Below are 15,697 nucleotides of genomic sequence, written 5' to 3'. Positions count from 1 at the left end.
ATTTACTGTAATACACAATCTGGCTATGATAACAAAAGTTATTCTTTACGTTCTTTAAAAAAATTGTAGTAACGATTTTAAAATGTGTTACGAATACGTATTTTACTGGTGAAGTTTAATACAGCAAACTTTTTGGAAACATTTCAAATCAGAGTGTTAAAATCCTGCATAAAGTTAATAGTGTCCTACCTAAATCATAGGTAAACTATCTAGGTAAAAAATCCTGCTACAGCTATATGACCTATTCATCACACAAGATGAACGTGCGCAATCTTCTATCGTTGGTAAAAAAACTTCTCTCTGATGATGACACGGCTCATTCTGTTGAATGCGGAGACCTACATCGGAATTTATTCAAGCATTGTACCAAACTAACTAAGTTAAAAATTGGTGCTCAACATGGAAAGTTTCGCTTAACCAGATAAAAACATGGGCACATCCAACGCTCTATGGAGAAATACCTTTGACTGTAGGTCTTGAGCTACTTATTTGGGAGTTAAAATATTTAGGACTTTTCACTATTACACCGAAGATACGAATAACAACCTCAACTAAAATAGAAGTCTAGCAAACCTCCTGAAACGGTTACTTAGAAGATTTAATGTTACAAACCCCTACACTTACATACTTGTACCAATAGCCTTTATTACACATATCGTGAATACCAAACTACTTTGTAAATGCTACTTAATTACAGATAGTACAATATGGTCATAGAGAGACAGAAACAATCCTTGGAAAGATCTTTATAAAATAAATAACTTCCATTCAGACTCAATCTACACTCTGGTCGGAATCGACTTCATGTCCAACCGAAGAAATTTCCTTTTTGAAAAGGACAAAGCGTACTTAATATGTCTTGATACTCTAAAGGATATTCTCTCATCAGTTTTTTTTATATCTAAAGTTCCATTTATTCCTGCAACTATTGAAAACTGTCAGGTTATGAACTTTCTTAATAGTACTTTTATGTGCTTTTAAATACTTCTTATTAGTCCCGTCTAATTTAGAAATATAAAAAACAGTAGGTCACTAAGATTTTCTGTGGTTTTTCACACAGCTAGCCATTCAGACGTGTGCTAAACGACGGTCAAACAATTCTAAAAAGACTATTCCACTAAATTTGAATTAGCCATTAAATCATATACTATAGATATAGAGTCCTAAAGATATACTTCGAGAATCCCAAACAATTACAGATTCTCGTCCGTCTGAATTAAATATTCCATTACTCGAAGAAAAAAAAAAACTATAGAGGAAACCTTCGGGATTTATATAAAATATTAAAAGTTTTCAAAAAGGCAAAAGTCAGCAGTTATTTAAGTGTCAAATTTCGAATGACAGTAGAAGAATTAAGTTTTTTCAACATATAAACAAAATTTCAAATTTGGACGTCGGATGGTTTACAGTATATTTAAAAAAATACAAAAACTTTTTTCAAACGAGTATTTTAGATTGGGCATTACTTACTTGGCGGTAGGGCTGTGGTGGTGGTTGGTGGTTTCGTTCGTCTCGTAGAAGGAGGTCTTGTTGTTGTTGTAGTCGTCGTTGTTGTAGTAGTCGTAGTTGTAGTGGTAGAAGTGCTAGTTGGTACAAATGCCTGAGGAGGTGGGATAAACTCGGCGATTGTGTTGATTCTTGTATGTAATGAAGCTTCTGTTGCTGAGATCATGTTATCTTGATGGTTTATATTGAAGTGGTGAACTGAAGTGGGCCGGTGGCGAATTAAGGGAGCTGATGTAGTTGGAATAGCTGTTGTGAACTTAGCTTGTTCCAGGGCTTTTGCCATGTGAAAGTTTTTCTGAGATTCCACTGTAAATAAAAGTAATTACGCATAATTTATTTTATTATAATATCCAGCATTTAAGAGAAAAAGTATAATTGGTGTCGGCTTCGAACAAAAAATGTTTTATGTCAATACTATAGACATTTTAATAATGCGACAACTACATGAAAATCTCCTTTTGGGAAGTAGATATTAAAAACTCGATATCTTAGATTACTAATATAAAGTTTGCATCTTATCCTGTAGTATTGATTGATGCCCAATTACTGAAATTTTTAAACTGTTTAAGTGTTTATATATGGGACAGACAAATTAATTTTTCTTGGTTATCAGATGATGTTGACTTTAAAGCTTGCTTCAAAGAATTGTTGACATTACCTTTGACAACTATGTATATATATATATATATATATATATATATATATATATATATATATATATATATATGTATATATATATATATATATATATATATATATATATATATATATATATATATATATATATATACATCTAGCGGTTAATGTAAGCTCCGTTCTAAAACGGTATTATACTAACTCCAGTAGAATATACACCGTGTATATTATTATCTGCGTAGCGCTTTATGTAGACTCCGAGCAACACGTAGGATTAAGTGAACTCTGTAATAGGTTAAAACACTTTTGGGATCCGTATGTATACCTTCGCGTACACAACTAAACTCTTGCGATGCTGCCAATAATTTGATTAGTCGTAGACTTTCAAATTTTACAGCAGGTACATTTTGGTACTTCAAATTTATTTAAATATCAATCAATTTAGTCATCGAGAAATTTCACAAATACTTGGTTAATGCAGTTAAATATTTTAGAGTGGTAATTTATATTACTTGCTTTAATTATTTTTAAACTTAAGTAGTGTCTATTATAAACTTGGAAAAGGCAAGAGTTCATTTTTATTTATTAGTATTTTTTTTAAATGCGTTGGCACTGAAATATTTATTATATAAATGAACGTTCCGATGTTTCGATTGCTACAGTTTATGACGTATAAAATATATGTTTCATGGAGTAGTAAAATCTAAATTATAACAATTTATAAATCATTCTTAAAATTCCAATTTTTTAGAGTCTTATTTCAATATTTCGATTTTTAAATGTAGGGAATTCAATATCCTATATACTATATTTTAGATACACATAAACACATGGATACACTTATAGCAGATACTAAAAGAAGAAATATTTGGGTTCCTTAGGGTATCTTGATTCTCGGCAACATATCTATTACAATTACATATAATATGTTCGGTCTTATTGTTTTAAATGCTTTGTCGCTTGTACAAGCTATTATTATTTTCAACTTTATATAATTATGTTTTTGTATCTTTCATTGTCAGGCATATCAAAATTTAATTTCTAATTTAGAAGTAAATGTATATATAATATTCTTTTTTGTGTCACTTAGTTTAAATATAGATCACTTATATTCTTCTTGCTTATTTATTTTTATTCGTAATACTTATTAACGTACGTAATAACGTACCTGTTTTTGCAAAAAGCAACAACGAGTACGAAAGATATCGGGTATCAGGGGTGGTATTTGTCAATCTAAATGCCACTTACGACATATTAAATAAGAGAACATTTCTCCAAAGCTGCATGACATCGCCTTGGATAAAAACATTACTTGTTTTATCCGCGTATATCTACAGAATAGAAGATTTTTCGTATCATTCAATGGTAAGATGAAGAACGCAAATGAATGGTCTCGCTTGGGGTAGCGTAATGGCACCTACACTGTATTACATTTACACAAATGATTAACCGATAACAGTAGATACTAGGACTTTCATGTAGACGATACATTGCACAACCAAAACTTTTGTTGCTGAAGTGAAAAAAAATCTAAATGATTGCCTTAAATATAATAAAATAAACTACGAATTAATTTTAAGCCAAACCCCGAAAAATCTTAGGAGCGCTCCTTCAATTTGTCTAAGACAGGCGCTTTCACAAAACTGAATATCTAATCTAATATAAATCTAATATAATCTATAGTCTAATATAAATACCTTTTTTTTAACACATCTACCACGCAGAGGCATTAGCGTATTAAGATTAATGTTACAGTTGATACAAATAGTGTATATACATTGGTTCATAATTAATAATAATAATATGTATGTGTATTACAATGTATGTTTTAAATTATATGAAGAAGTTGACAGGCTTTAAGATAAGAAATTATTCTTTTAGTATCTGTATTTTCTTCTAGGGCAGTCTTCTGTCTTTTATTTTTGGTTTCCAAAGATGCGGATGTTTGTTGACTTCATATAGCCTTGATGGAGTGTTGTTCCAAGTTTGTTGCCATTTTTGAATTATTTTTTGTAGTATAAGTTTATAGTTTAAATCGTTTTGTACCAATATGTTACTTTCTTCGGACATTAGGTTATTTGGTGCGTTTTTAGCTAGTTTATCTACAACTTCGTTACCTTCAATTCTGACATGAGAAAGTACCCATAAAAAATGAACTTGGATTTTCTTATTTGAAATGTTTTTATGTTCTTTTTTACTAAGAAGTAGAAGGGGGTTGTCACAATATAATTGAGTCAGTGAGGAAAATGAATTTAGAGAATCTGTGATTAATATACATATTTCTTGGTTTTTGTTTTGTATTAACGATAGTGCTTTTAGAATTGCAAATAATTCAGCCGAAAAGATGGTTGTAATTGACGACAATTGGAAACTAACTGAGACGTCTTCCGAATAAATTGCTGCTCCAACTCTGTCTTCATTTTTTGATGCATCGGTGTATACGCTGTAGGTATTGCCATATCTGTTTAATAGTGTACGAAGCTTTTGTTTAATGACGGTTGACGATATCTCTGATTTCTTAGGTTTTTTTGATGTCGATAGCCGGAACAGATATTGTCCATGGCGCAGGGTTGTGGATTTGATGTGTTTGTTAAAATTTACTTGTAAATCGATCAGCAAAAACGTAATGCACAACTGGATTATTTTGGTTTGATGACACTGCTGCTTCTTATGTTAGGCTTAGTGGAAAATATGAATTTTACTATAACGAAATATAAACAAACCATGAAATTTTGATGATTTGAAGAAAGAAAATGTCAAATTAGGCTAGAGCAATAACTGAAACAAAAGAATCAAGTGGGAATAATGTCAGTCATCATATATTTACTATAAAAATAATTAACAAAAGATAGACATTAAATGAGAAGTAAAAATTAAAAGAATAATATGTCACTAAAAGACTTGATTTGTCGACGATTATCAAAATTTAATAAAAGTCACAAATGTCATCCGATTAATAACAACATTAAATCGTCTGTCAATAAAAAATGTGACGAACAATTGGACAACACATAGTTTGGATTTAGAAGTCGATTGGGAACAAAAGAGGAATTGTGCGCAATGGTGGTACTATTACAAAAATGCAGAGATTATAATGAAAACGTATTCATATCTAATATAGATTTTCAAAAGTATTTGACATAGTTCAACCTGGTAAGCCCTCACATGCATTAAAATACATACACCTAGATACCAAGATATTAATTTACTAAAAAATCTACTAAAATCAAACAGCAGCGGTCATGCGAGTGAAAAATAGAGAGACAAATCAAGCAGAAATTCAAAAAGGAGTCAGCCAGAGATGTGTGTTGTCAACTAATATTTTAGGAGACACTATGGGAAAGAAGTAAGGAATGGAGTGAGCATCATTAATAACATAAAATTTGCAGACTAAACCCCAATTATGACAGAAAATATAGAGGATTTACAAATTCTTATAGAAATCATTAACAGATAAAGCAAAATGATAGGACTAAACTAAACAGATAAAAGTCAATGTTTACAAATAAGAAATTGAGTGTGGTTATTAGACTGAGATCGTCGAATGTTATGTATGGTCGCAACTGCTATATGGGGTAGAAGCTTGGAACCTGACAGCCAAATCTGTAAAAAAATTAAAGGCATTCGAAATGTGGCTATATAGGCGTATTCTTAAAATTCCTTGGACTGCAAAAGTCTCAAACGAAGAAGCGTTAAGACGAATTGTCTATCTGGACATCGTATCTGGGCTACAGTTCAAAACGATAAATACTCTATTCTATGCGTCATCGTGCAAGGAAGAGTAGAGGGATGAAAAGTCTTGGGAAGAAAGACAAAATCTGGCAGAGAAATATCAGAGATTGGACTAACTTCAGTGTTGAAGAAATAATATATCTAAAAAATCTAAAAGAATATCTAATATGTCTATACCGGATCCTGTAAAATTTTAAATACATTAAATTAAATCTCGTAAATTATAAAGCCTATTCTTAGATTAAAATAACAAATTTCTTAGTATTATGATATGTAGTATTGTGATGATGTGTAGGTTTCAGTATTCTTGTAAAAGAGATTTATAGGTTGGTATATAAATTTCACGATTATGTGTCATACGGTTTCATCTTTCATACAAACATTAAAAACCTTAAAAAGTTTCATTTTACATACAATTAGCACGTTGGCTCTCGAAATGCGCTATAAATATGCATTGTTAAAAATGGTATACATTTATATAGATTATTATATATTATATAGATTTTCCTTTGTCGTCTTCTGATTATGTATCTCAATTCGTTCCTAATTAAGCACATGTTGTCCACAAGGTACCTCTTGTATGTATGTAAAACATACATCAACAGTATGTAAAATTTAAATTTTTAATGAAAAGTTAAAGATTAGCCATTTATTATGGAGTTCAAAAGAGAAGCCTTTACGAAAATTTAAGTACTAATAAGACCACCGCAATCGGACGTACCCTGGGTAATGAACAACTAATTAATCGGCTAATCACCCGTTCAATATGATTTTTGTCAGATCGGCCTTTTTAGGACCAACTATTCTAATTAGGTCTATAAATATTAAGGGTGCTTAGCACAAATGTGACGTATTTCTAGTGCAGGAAACATATAGAGGGCCAAACCTAGGGTATTTGGTATTAATATGATTCCTGAAAAACACATAATAAATGTAAAAGTGCTATCTCTGCTGGCAAATAAGTAAAGAAAAACTTAAATGAGAGAGGACAAAACCAGTCAGCTGAGGGAACCTTTCAACTATGTTGAGCTTGGATCCACTATCTACCTATATAATGAACAATATTACGGATACTGACTGAAGATCTGAGCACAAAGCTTATAAAATTTGTACCAAAAACACAACAATTACTGATATCCAAAGTCTGCAGACAAGCAAAGCAAAGACAAAGTTGTTACCTTGCTTAAACCTTCAAAAACTCCAACGACCACAAAAGCTATCGGTCAATATATTTATTTTGTCAGCTATATAAAATACTTCTGCACATAATCCTTAATATAATTTTACCGATAATAGAACATTAACACACCCCGTACCAGTAAACACTAGGACTTTTATTACGTAGACAATACATCTCCTGTTGCACAACCAAAAACTTTTGTTGCTGAAGTGGAAAAAAATCTAAATCATATCTTAAACACAATAAAAAAAATAGATACAAGGTTGAATGCTCGAATAAATGAACTTTGATAAAATAAAGGCAGATATCGAGCACAGTTTTATTAATTAAATCTTGCCCAAGTACTTTCGCTCCCTAGAGCATCTTCAGGGGTATCTGAAATAAGCCAAAAAACGTTTTTTTAAAGGAAGAAATTAATTAACCGCGATAAAGACTCGAAGTTATTGGATAATAAAAGTTTTTTGTGATTAACGTTTTAGACTTACTTCGTCAATTTTGGGCTATCCAACAATAATTGCAGAATGTCATAAGTGAAGAATATCAATTTGCTATCCGGATTTAATCCATAAATTAAATAATGGGATGCTATAAAATAATGATATTAGCTAAAAAAAAAACTGTCTAATAGTCAGTAATAAAGCATATAAATGTTCTTTAACATACAAAAGAGATGACGTAGAGAACGGCATAACGTAACAATAAACCCATATAATTTTAAAGAATTGAAACGTTTTAGATATCGTAGATAACTTTGTAACATATGAAATAAAAGGGAATATTCAGGTAGCTAACTGATGTATACATAACTCTTATAATACTTTTAAATTCAGAAGTCTAATACGACTCTCTTAAATCAGAATATATAAAACAGTGATTAAACCAGTGCTAATGTGTGGATATGTGACGAGAACGCTGACAAAACAATGTACGTGAAACTCAGGTATTAATTAGATCAGGATTGCTAGAAAAGCCATCAGAAGTATTTTCCGACTTACAAAGGTCCGCGTACTAACCATTAACGAACGGAAATAATGCCAAGGTCAAACACGTATATAAAGACAGCAACGTCGTACAAGAAGCTAAATCTCAATGCTAAAGTTGCGCTGGCTATATCCAAAGGCTTTATAATAACTGAATTGCCAAGTTAAATTGGGAGGATGCCCCAAGAGAAAAAATGTCCTTAGGACTTCCACAAATGAAGGAGGAAGGTAACATGAGGTCAGATTTAGGAATCATGAGACTATCTACCGACCCATCATATTTATCAACACATGCCTGTTCAACTACCTGCTATCCTACCTATAGTCAATACTCATCTGTTGAGGACTATCAAATCAATTACATGTAATTAAACAAACCAGAATAAAAAAAGTTATCCCAGGAAAGGCACTTCAGAAATATTGACATAAATTTTTAAAACGTTATTTACGTGGCTTATTAAAATTTAAATTTTTAATGACAAGTAAAAGATTAGCCATTTGTTATGGGGTTCAAAGAAGAACCTTCACGATGTTAATTTTTTGAGATATGATTGGATGTTTTCTCTTCATTGCATACTGAGACGCCCAAGTGGCATTCTTCTGTGCTAACTTCCTTCCATACCAGTTTTACAAGTTTGACATCTTGGCGTCTATGCATGTGTCCGATCTACGTTAAGCAATTTATTTTCCTAAACAATATCGTTATAAGAGCTTTCTTTATTCAGTATGTGTTCTTCTTCTATACGGATTTGTAGCGATATGATAATGAGGTTAAAACAATTTTCCTATTATTTTCCTTTCAAATATTCGTAGTTCTTCTTTATCTGTTTTAGTCATTGTCCATGATTCGCATCTATGTATTAAAATAGGTAAAAAGTTTAAATTATGATCTGTATTTCTTTAGTGGCATTATTATTAACCGTGATTATTTATCTAAAATATTTAAAGTATTCCATATTAATGAAATTGTAGTTGTTAACTTTAATATTTTATCAAGATTTATTAAATTGGTCTCTTCTGTTGATTCGCTTGTATTTGGTTTTCATTTCGTTGATTTTAAGTAAAACGTTTTTCGTGCTCTCTTCACTTTATTGAAGATTTTTGCGGACGGGAGAGTTTCTTATGAGATCTATATCATTAGCACATGCTAGGAGTGCTTTGTACGTTGGCCCGTTAATGGATTACATCTTAAATAGGCCTCATTTCTATTTTAGTAAGATGTTCATAAATTTTTTGAATATTTGAATCGAGAATTTATATTTTATTCGACTGTTTTATAACTCAGTGTTTCTTGGTGCATATTTTCATCTTTGGTTTTTTGTTTCCCGTATCATGAGTATAAGGATTTTGCTGGATATCCACATAGGGAACCCGGTGGTATGTACATGATATTTCCATAACCAACAATCGAAAATTTGTCTTATTGTAAAGTCATGATGATTTTACTAGTAAATATAGTGTTATTTAATAATGTGTTTAATTAAACACATATACCAAAACGCAATAGCCAGTGTTAGAGTGGGTGATCGTCAAACCCAGAAATTCCCGATACAACGTGGAGTACGCCAGAGGGACACCATATCACCGAAACTGTTCACTACGCTTTTGGAATATATATGTAAAAGGGCAAAACTGACCGACAAGGGCATAAATATAAACGGAGAAAAGCTTAGCCATCTAAGGTTTGCAGATGATATTGTACTAATAGCTGATAGGATAGATGAGGCCAAAGAACTTTTATATCAGCTCTACCTTTCCTCGCTAGAAGGGGGATTGAAAATAAATATATCTAAACCACAGATGATGACAAATCTTGTAGTCAGCGAAGATATATGCGTAGGAACAAGATCCATAGACCAGGTAATGGCCTAGAAATACCTAGGTCATGAGATTCGCATAGGAAAAGATAACCAAACCGTTGAGCTTCTCCGTCATATAAGACTGACTTGGGCAGCCTTCGGCAAGCTGAACCATATTTTCAAATCGTCTGATATACCAATATGCCTTAAAAGAAAAACGTTTAATCAGTGTGTTTTGCCAGTGTTAACTTACGGTGCGGAAACGTTGACCATGACAAGGAGAACAGTTCAAAAGATCCGTCTGTGTCAAAGGGCGATGGAGCGTGCTATGTTGGGCATTTCACTACGAGACAGGATCCCAAATCGCCAGCTACGACAAAGAACCGGAGTGGCTGATGCAGTAGAGAGAGCAGCAACACTGAAATGGAACTGGGCAGGTCACGTGGCTCGAATGACAGATAATAGATGGACAAGCGGATACTGAAATGGAGACCAAGAGCTGATGCCTACCGAAGCAGAGGTCGTCCACCAACACGTTGGACTGACGATCTAAAACGTTGTCATAGGAATTAGATGCAAGAGGCACAAGATCGAAATAGATGGAAAATTATGAGGGAGATCTATGCCCAGCAGTGGATAAGCGAAGATTAAATGATGTTAATATTAATAAAGTTCGAGCAACAATTTCTATATGCATTAACTTGGTAATGATATTTCTGCTCCCCGATACCTGGTGCAGTCCCGAAAGCAATAAAACTGCTAGACTCATGCTTCCTATTATCCAACAATTAGCCAGTCCAGGACTATACGCCTTATTTTGGTACTGATATTGCTGCCCCTCATAAGTGAACAGAATATGCAAGGAAGGTTTTGGCAATTTATTAATTTTGTGTGTTAGAATAATATTTCTTCGAGAAAGTGAAGAATATCTATTTGCTATCTGGATTTAATCCATAAATTAAATATTAGAATGCTATAAAATAATGCCATAAGCAGCAAAAAATGGTCTAATAGTCACTAATAAAAAAATCAAATAAATGTTCTTTAACATACAAAAGAGAGGATGTAGAGTGGGACATAACGTAACGCCATACGATAAAGCCATATCATTTTGAAACATTGCAGCGTTTTAGATATCGTAGATAATGTTGTCACATAAGAAATAAAAGGGAATATTCAGGTAGCTAATTGATGTATATATAACCCTTATAACACTTTTAAATCCAGAAGTCTAATACGAATCTCTAAAAGCAGGATATATAAAACAGTGATTAAACCAGTGCTAATGTGTGGATATGTGACAAGAACGTATTAATTAGATCAGGAATCAGGATTGCTAGAAAAGTTATCAGAGGTATTTTCCGACTTACAAAGGTCCGAGTACTAACCAATACGAACGGAACTAATTCCAATGTCAAACACATATATAAAGATAGCAATGTCGTACAAGAAACTCAATCTCAACTCCAACGTTCAGCTAGCTATATCCAAAGGCTCTCTCAATAACTGCATTACCAAGTTAAATTGGGAGAATGCCACGATACGATGTCTACAAATGAAGGGTGGAGGTAACATATGATCAGATGTAGGAATAATGAGACTACCTACCGACCCATCATATTTATCAACACTTGCTATTCTACCTACAATCAATACTTCTCTGTTAGAAGCTATCAAATCAATTACTTGTAATCAAACGAACTAGGCTTAAAAAAATTATCCCAGGAAAGGCACTTCAGAAATATTGACATAAATTTTTAAAACGTCATTTACGTGGCTTAGTTTACAATAGAAATGAGGAGACAAAAAGAAGAAAAGGCAATAGAATCTTGCTGTGTTTTGACTATGCGATGACGATGATCTTTATATAACATAGAGATAGATAGAGAGAAGAATGTCTATGTTTAATCTAGAAACCGCTGGTTTTCTCCCTTTCGAATTGGGTATGTATATGTATTACCATAGATAATAAAAGCAAGAGGACTATAATTATGAAACTTTATCTAAAAAGTAAAATCAATAAACAAATTATATATACAAAAAGATTATATAAGTAAATCCCTAATATTTACACAACTGCTTTACAAATAGTGAACGGATGAGCATAAAAACACAACTGTTTTAAAAACATAATATTATTAGACGAATTGTGGATTCATTTCACGCAAACTAAACCGGTTTAGTTAACATACTACAAAATAAATCAGAAGACTATGCTAAAATATGATACGGCAAAAAAAAGGCAATGACTTTAACAGCTGATTGTCGTATACATATCAATATATCGCAAATATGACGAATTGCGATATATCGCAAATAGGCCACAAGCTATTATTTCTTTTTGGGTATGACAAAAATAGTCGTTGTTTTTGAATATTTTATATTACTTAAGAAATTAATCAAAAATATAAAATCTTTTAATGTCGTCTTCTATTGTATTGTTTCTAAAAAGAGAGCAATACAAAGGTTTTGCATCATTTGGTATTAGGTGCGTTAAAGATTGTCGTTAAGCTTAGGCACAAAAAGTGGCTTGCCTGTGGGCCAAAGAGGAATCAAGTGGTTACTTACGGATTGCATTGCAACAGGCCGTCCTTTTAAAAATTCTTGTAAAGATTTACTTTAACTTCACTAGTGTTAAGTTTTCATAAAAATAATGAGTGGTATATCCTTTCTTATTTAAATTTCTCTTGTTTTAAACCAGCCTTACTCTTTTCTATGTCTGACTTACGGTTTGTAAGTTTGTAAACTTCTTTGTTCCAACGAATTCTTTTTTTTTTTTTCATTCTGTGAACTACTAGTGGTTTCTTTTTACGGGATTTTTTCATCACGTTTATTTAATCATCAACGATATATAAACGTTGTTGAAATTTTAGGGCATTTTCAAAATCTCCAAAATCACTACCATTGGGTAAAAGCTATGACTAGGAAGGAAATAGCGTAATGTAATTTTTTCAATGGTAGGATGAGTTTCCAAAATCGTTTTCAGAATCAAAACTATTTTGATGTTGCGGTTTTGGCCGCCACAAGAGTCTGACCAAAAAATTACATGTCTTGCAGAAGTAACATTTTCTTCAATATGTTTCTTAAGACAAATGCCTACGTCCTGGGCTCCCCGACCAGCTTCACCTTCTATCCAAATATAACAATGACCTTTGTTATCCTTGGCGCTATGGATACCAAGATTGTAAATACATAATTGACGCTTATAATATACAATATTTATTAGAATTCTCGGAAGGGGAAGAGTTTTTCTTTAAATCAAATCAAAAGGTTTCCACTTCTGGTTGATAGTTGCTTATCTTCATGTCTAGTTTTCTTCTAGATTGTGCATTTTCAGCTTCTTCTAATTGCACATTTTTTCTTTTTTTAACTTGTTTAATTGTTCGTTATCTGCGCAATTTTTAATTTCTAATTCGAAACAATCACATCTACTACAAGTAACTTTTTTCAACTTTTTTCTTTGAAGATTAAATCGTGTTAAAAACATTTTTTTGTAAAACGAAAATTTAACAAGGTCATTATCTGCTTCTTTAATATATAATTCATACATCTTACTTAGTGTTATGTCTTTTGTTAGGTATTCTCTTTCTGTGTTAGCTCTTCTGTAATGTGACTATTATAGAAAAATTTAAGCAATAACTGCCACTACTTCTTAATCTAAACGCCTCAACAAGTTGCCAACGTCACCATTGTTAACAACGTTTATGTACATAATATGTTGCCAAATATTCGATTTACAATCATTAAAACGCTCGCAAGAGGCGCTTGGTCTACTGATGCAAAACTAATACACAAAAATTTGTCGCTTGCTCTAGTTATGCAAAATTCAAAATCCAAAATAAAAAGAAAGGCACTTAATCTTTTTAAATATATCTGGTTATCCATTACTAATAGGTTAATGGGATTTATTACGTAGATAGTTTATGCTATTTTCCACCTTCTTCTTTAAGTTCCATCTTCTATCGAAGGTTGGAAATCACCATGGCTATACGGACTCTGTTGACTGCCACTCTAAAAAGTTCTGCACTACTGCTTTCAAACCATTCCCTTAGGTTTTTAAGCCAGGATATTTTTGGTCTATAACTATTCTAATTATGTGTATAAATATTAAGAGTATATCTAGAGATAAAGACACTCCACTTTACATATGCTCTTAACAAAATGCAGGAAGCACATAGATGGCCAATCCTATGGTATTTGGTATTAAGCTGATCACTGAAAATTACATATTAAATGCAGGCAAAGAAGCAAAGAAAAACTTATAATGAAAGAAAACAAAACCAGTCAGCTGAGAGAACCTTTCAACGATGTTGAGCTTGGATCCGCTATCCACGTGTATAATGAACAATATTACGGCTCCTGGCTGAGGATCTGAGCACAAAACTAACTCTAAAATTTGAACCAAAAATACAACAATGGCTAATATCCAAAGTCTTTAGACAAGCAAAGCAAAGACAAAGTTGTTGCCTTGCTTAAACCTGGCAAAAACTCCGACGACCACAAAAGCTATCGGCCAATATATCTATTTATTTTGTCAGCTATACAAAATACTTCTGCACATGATCCTTAATATAAATCGATAATAGAAGAAAAACTCAAATTAAAAAAAAAGTGGCTATATATGACAGGTTAAATCATATACGTCACAAATACTAAATCTTGCCCAACACAGCAAAGAGAAGTACGAAAAATATCAGGTATGAGGAGTGGTATTTGTTAATCTTAATGCCGCTTACGACACCTTAAATTATAGGGTATTTCTCCAAAATCTATGTAATATCCCCTGAGGTAATAAACTCACTTGTATTATCCGCGTATGCCTACACAACAGAAAATTTTTCGTATCACTCAATGGTAAGAATAGCAGATGGAGAACGTAGAATAACTGTCTCTTTGGGGTCCTGTAATGGCACCTACTCTGTATAACATTTACACAACTCATACCAGTAAATACTAGGACTTTTATTATGTAGACGATACATTATCTATTGTTGCACAGCCAAAAACTTTTGTTGGTGAAGTGGAGAAAAATCTAAATCATACCTAAAAATAGATTATAACTCAATTTTAAGCCAAACCCCGAAAAAAGTCAGGTGTGCTCCTTCAATGTCCCTAACAGAGACACTTTCACAAATCTGAATATATACCTGAACCAATAGTGTCATGAAATCCTTAAACTCTGGACTTGCTATAAATAGCTTGAAGATAGTTTCTATCACACTTTGTCATTCACAGTACTTTTTTTAAAATCAAATGCCAAACTAGAACCAGAAAATAATATTCTCTGCAAACTTGTCAGCTAAAAATGTGAAGCACATCCTTCCACCCTTAAAACGTAGACGCTTGAACTCTATGCTTCTGCTGCCTAATATACCTTGATAGTATAAGTGACACCAACACATACTTAACACGTAGATTTAGTTATAAATTAGTTAGCCAAATTCAGCAAATATTAAGACTCACATCCATACATAAGCTCTATAATATCGTAGCTATCAATCCACCTAATATCCGAAGATAATTAGCTAGAGAGCAAAAGAAACAAAGTCCAGATTCGTAACATCCACTCCACGAATATCAGCCCATTTTATGACTAAAATCAAGAAAAAAATGGCTATATCAACAAATCTGCAAGATATACAAACAAAAATAAGCTGCTCCTCGCCATCTGATCCCTCGAAAGGAACTTCCTTATGGTAGTTATCTTTCTTAAATCTGCCAGGAGGACTCTGGCCTGCAAACACCGGTTAACTTGTGTGCATGTGGGGTGGTATAAGACTTATTACACTTTCTTAGTAAACTTTACCATTCTAATCGCTCTTCTCTGAAGGGACAAGGTTTATTTATGTGAACTGAACATGTAA

The 15,697-nt window shown here is 32.5% G+C and overlaps 1 protein-coding gene across 1 annotated transcript in view; it reads right to left on the bottom strand.

Annotated features, from left to right (window-relative positions):
* LOC140449018 (uncharacterized) overlaps positions 1-15,697 on the bottom strand; it is a 610,571-nt gene that overhangs the window by 43,963 nt on the left and 550,911 nt on the right. The window contains exon 11 of the mRNA XM_072542160.1: positions 1,471-1,812. Within this exon, the coding sequence (XP_072398261.1) occupies positions 1,471-1,812 (342 nt within the window). The remainder of the gene's footprint in view (positions 1-1,470; positions 1,813-15,697) is intronic.

Source organism: Diabrotica undecimpunctata, chromosome 8 (assembly GCF_040954645.1).
Source record: "Diabrotica undecimpunctata isolate CICGRU chromosome 8, icDiaUnde3, whole genome shotgun sequence".
Classification (NCBI taxonomy): Eukaryota; Metazoa; Arthropoda; class Insecta; order Coleoptera; family Chrysomelidae; genus Diabrotica; species Diabrotica undecimpunctata.
Note: the sequence above shows the minus strand (reverse complement) of the source record. Positions and strands in the feature narration are given on the sequence as shown.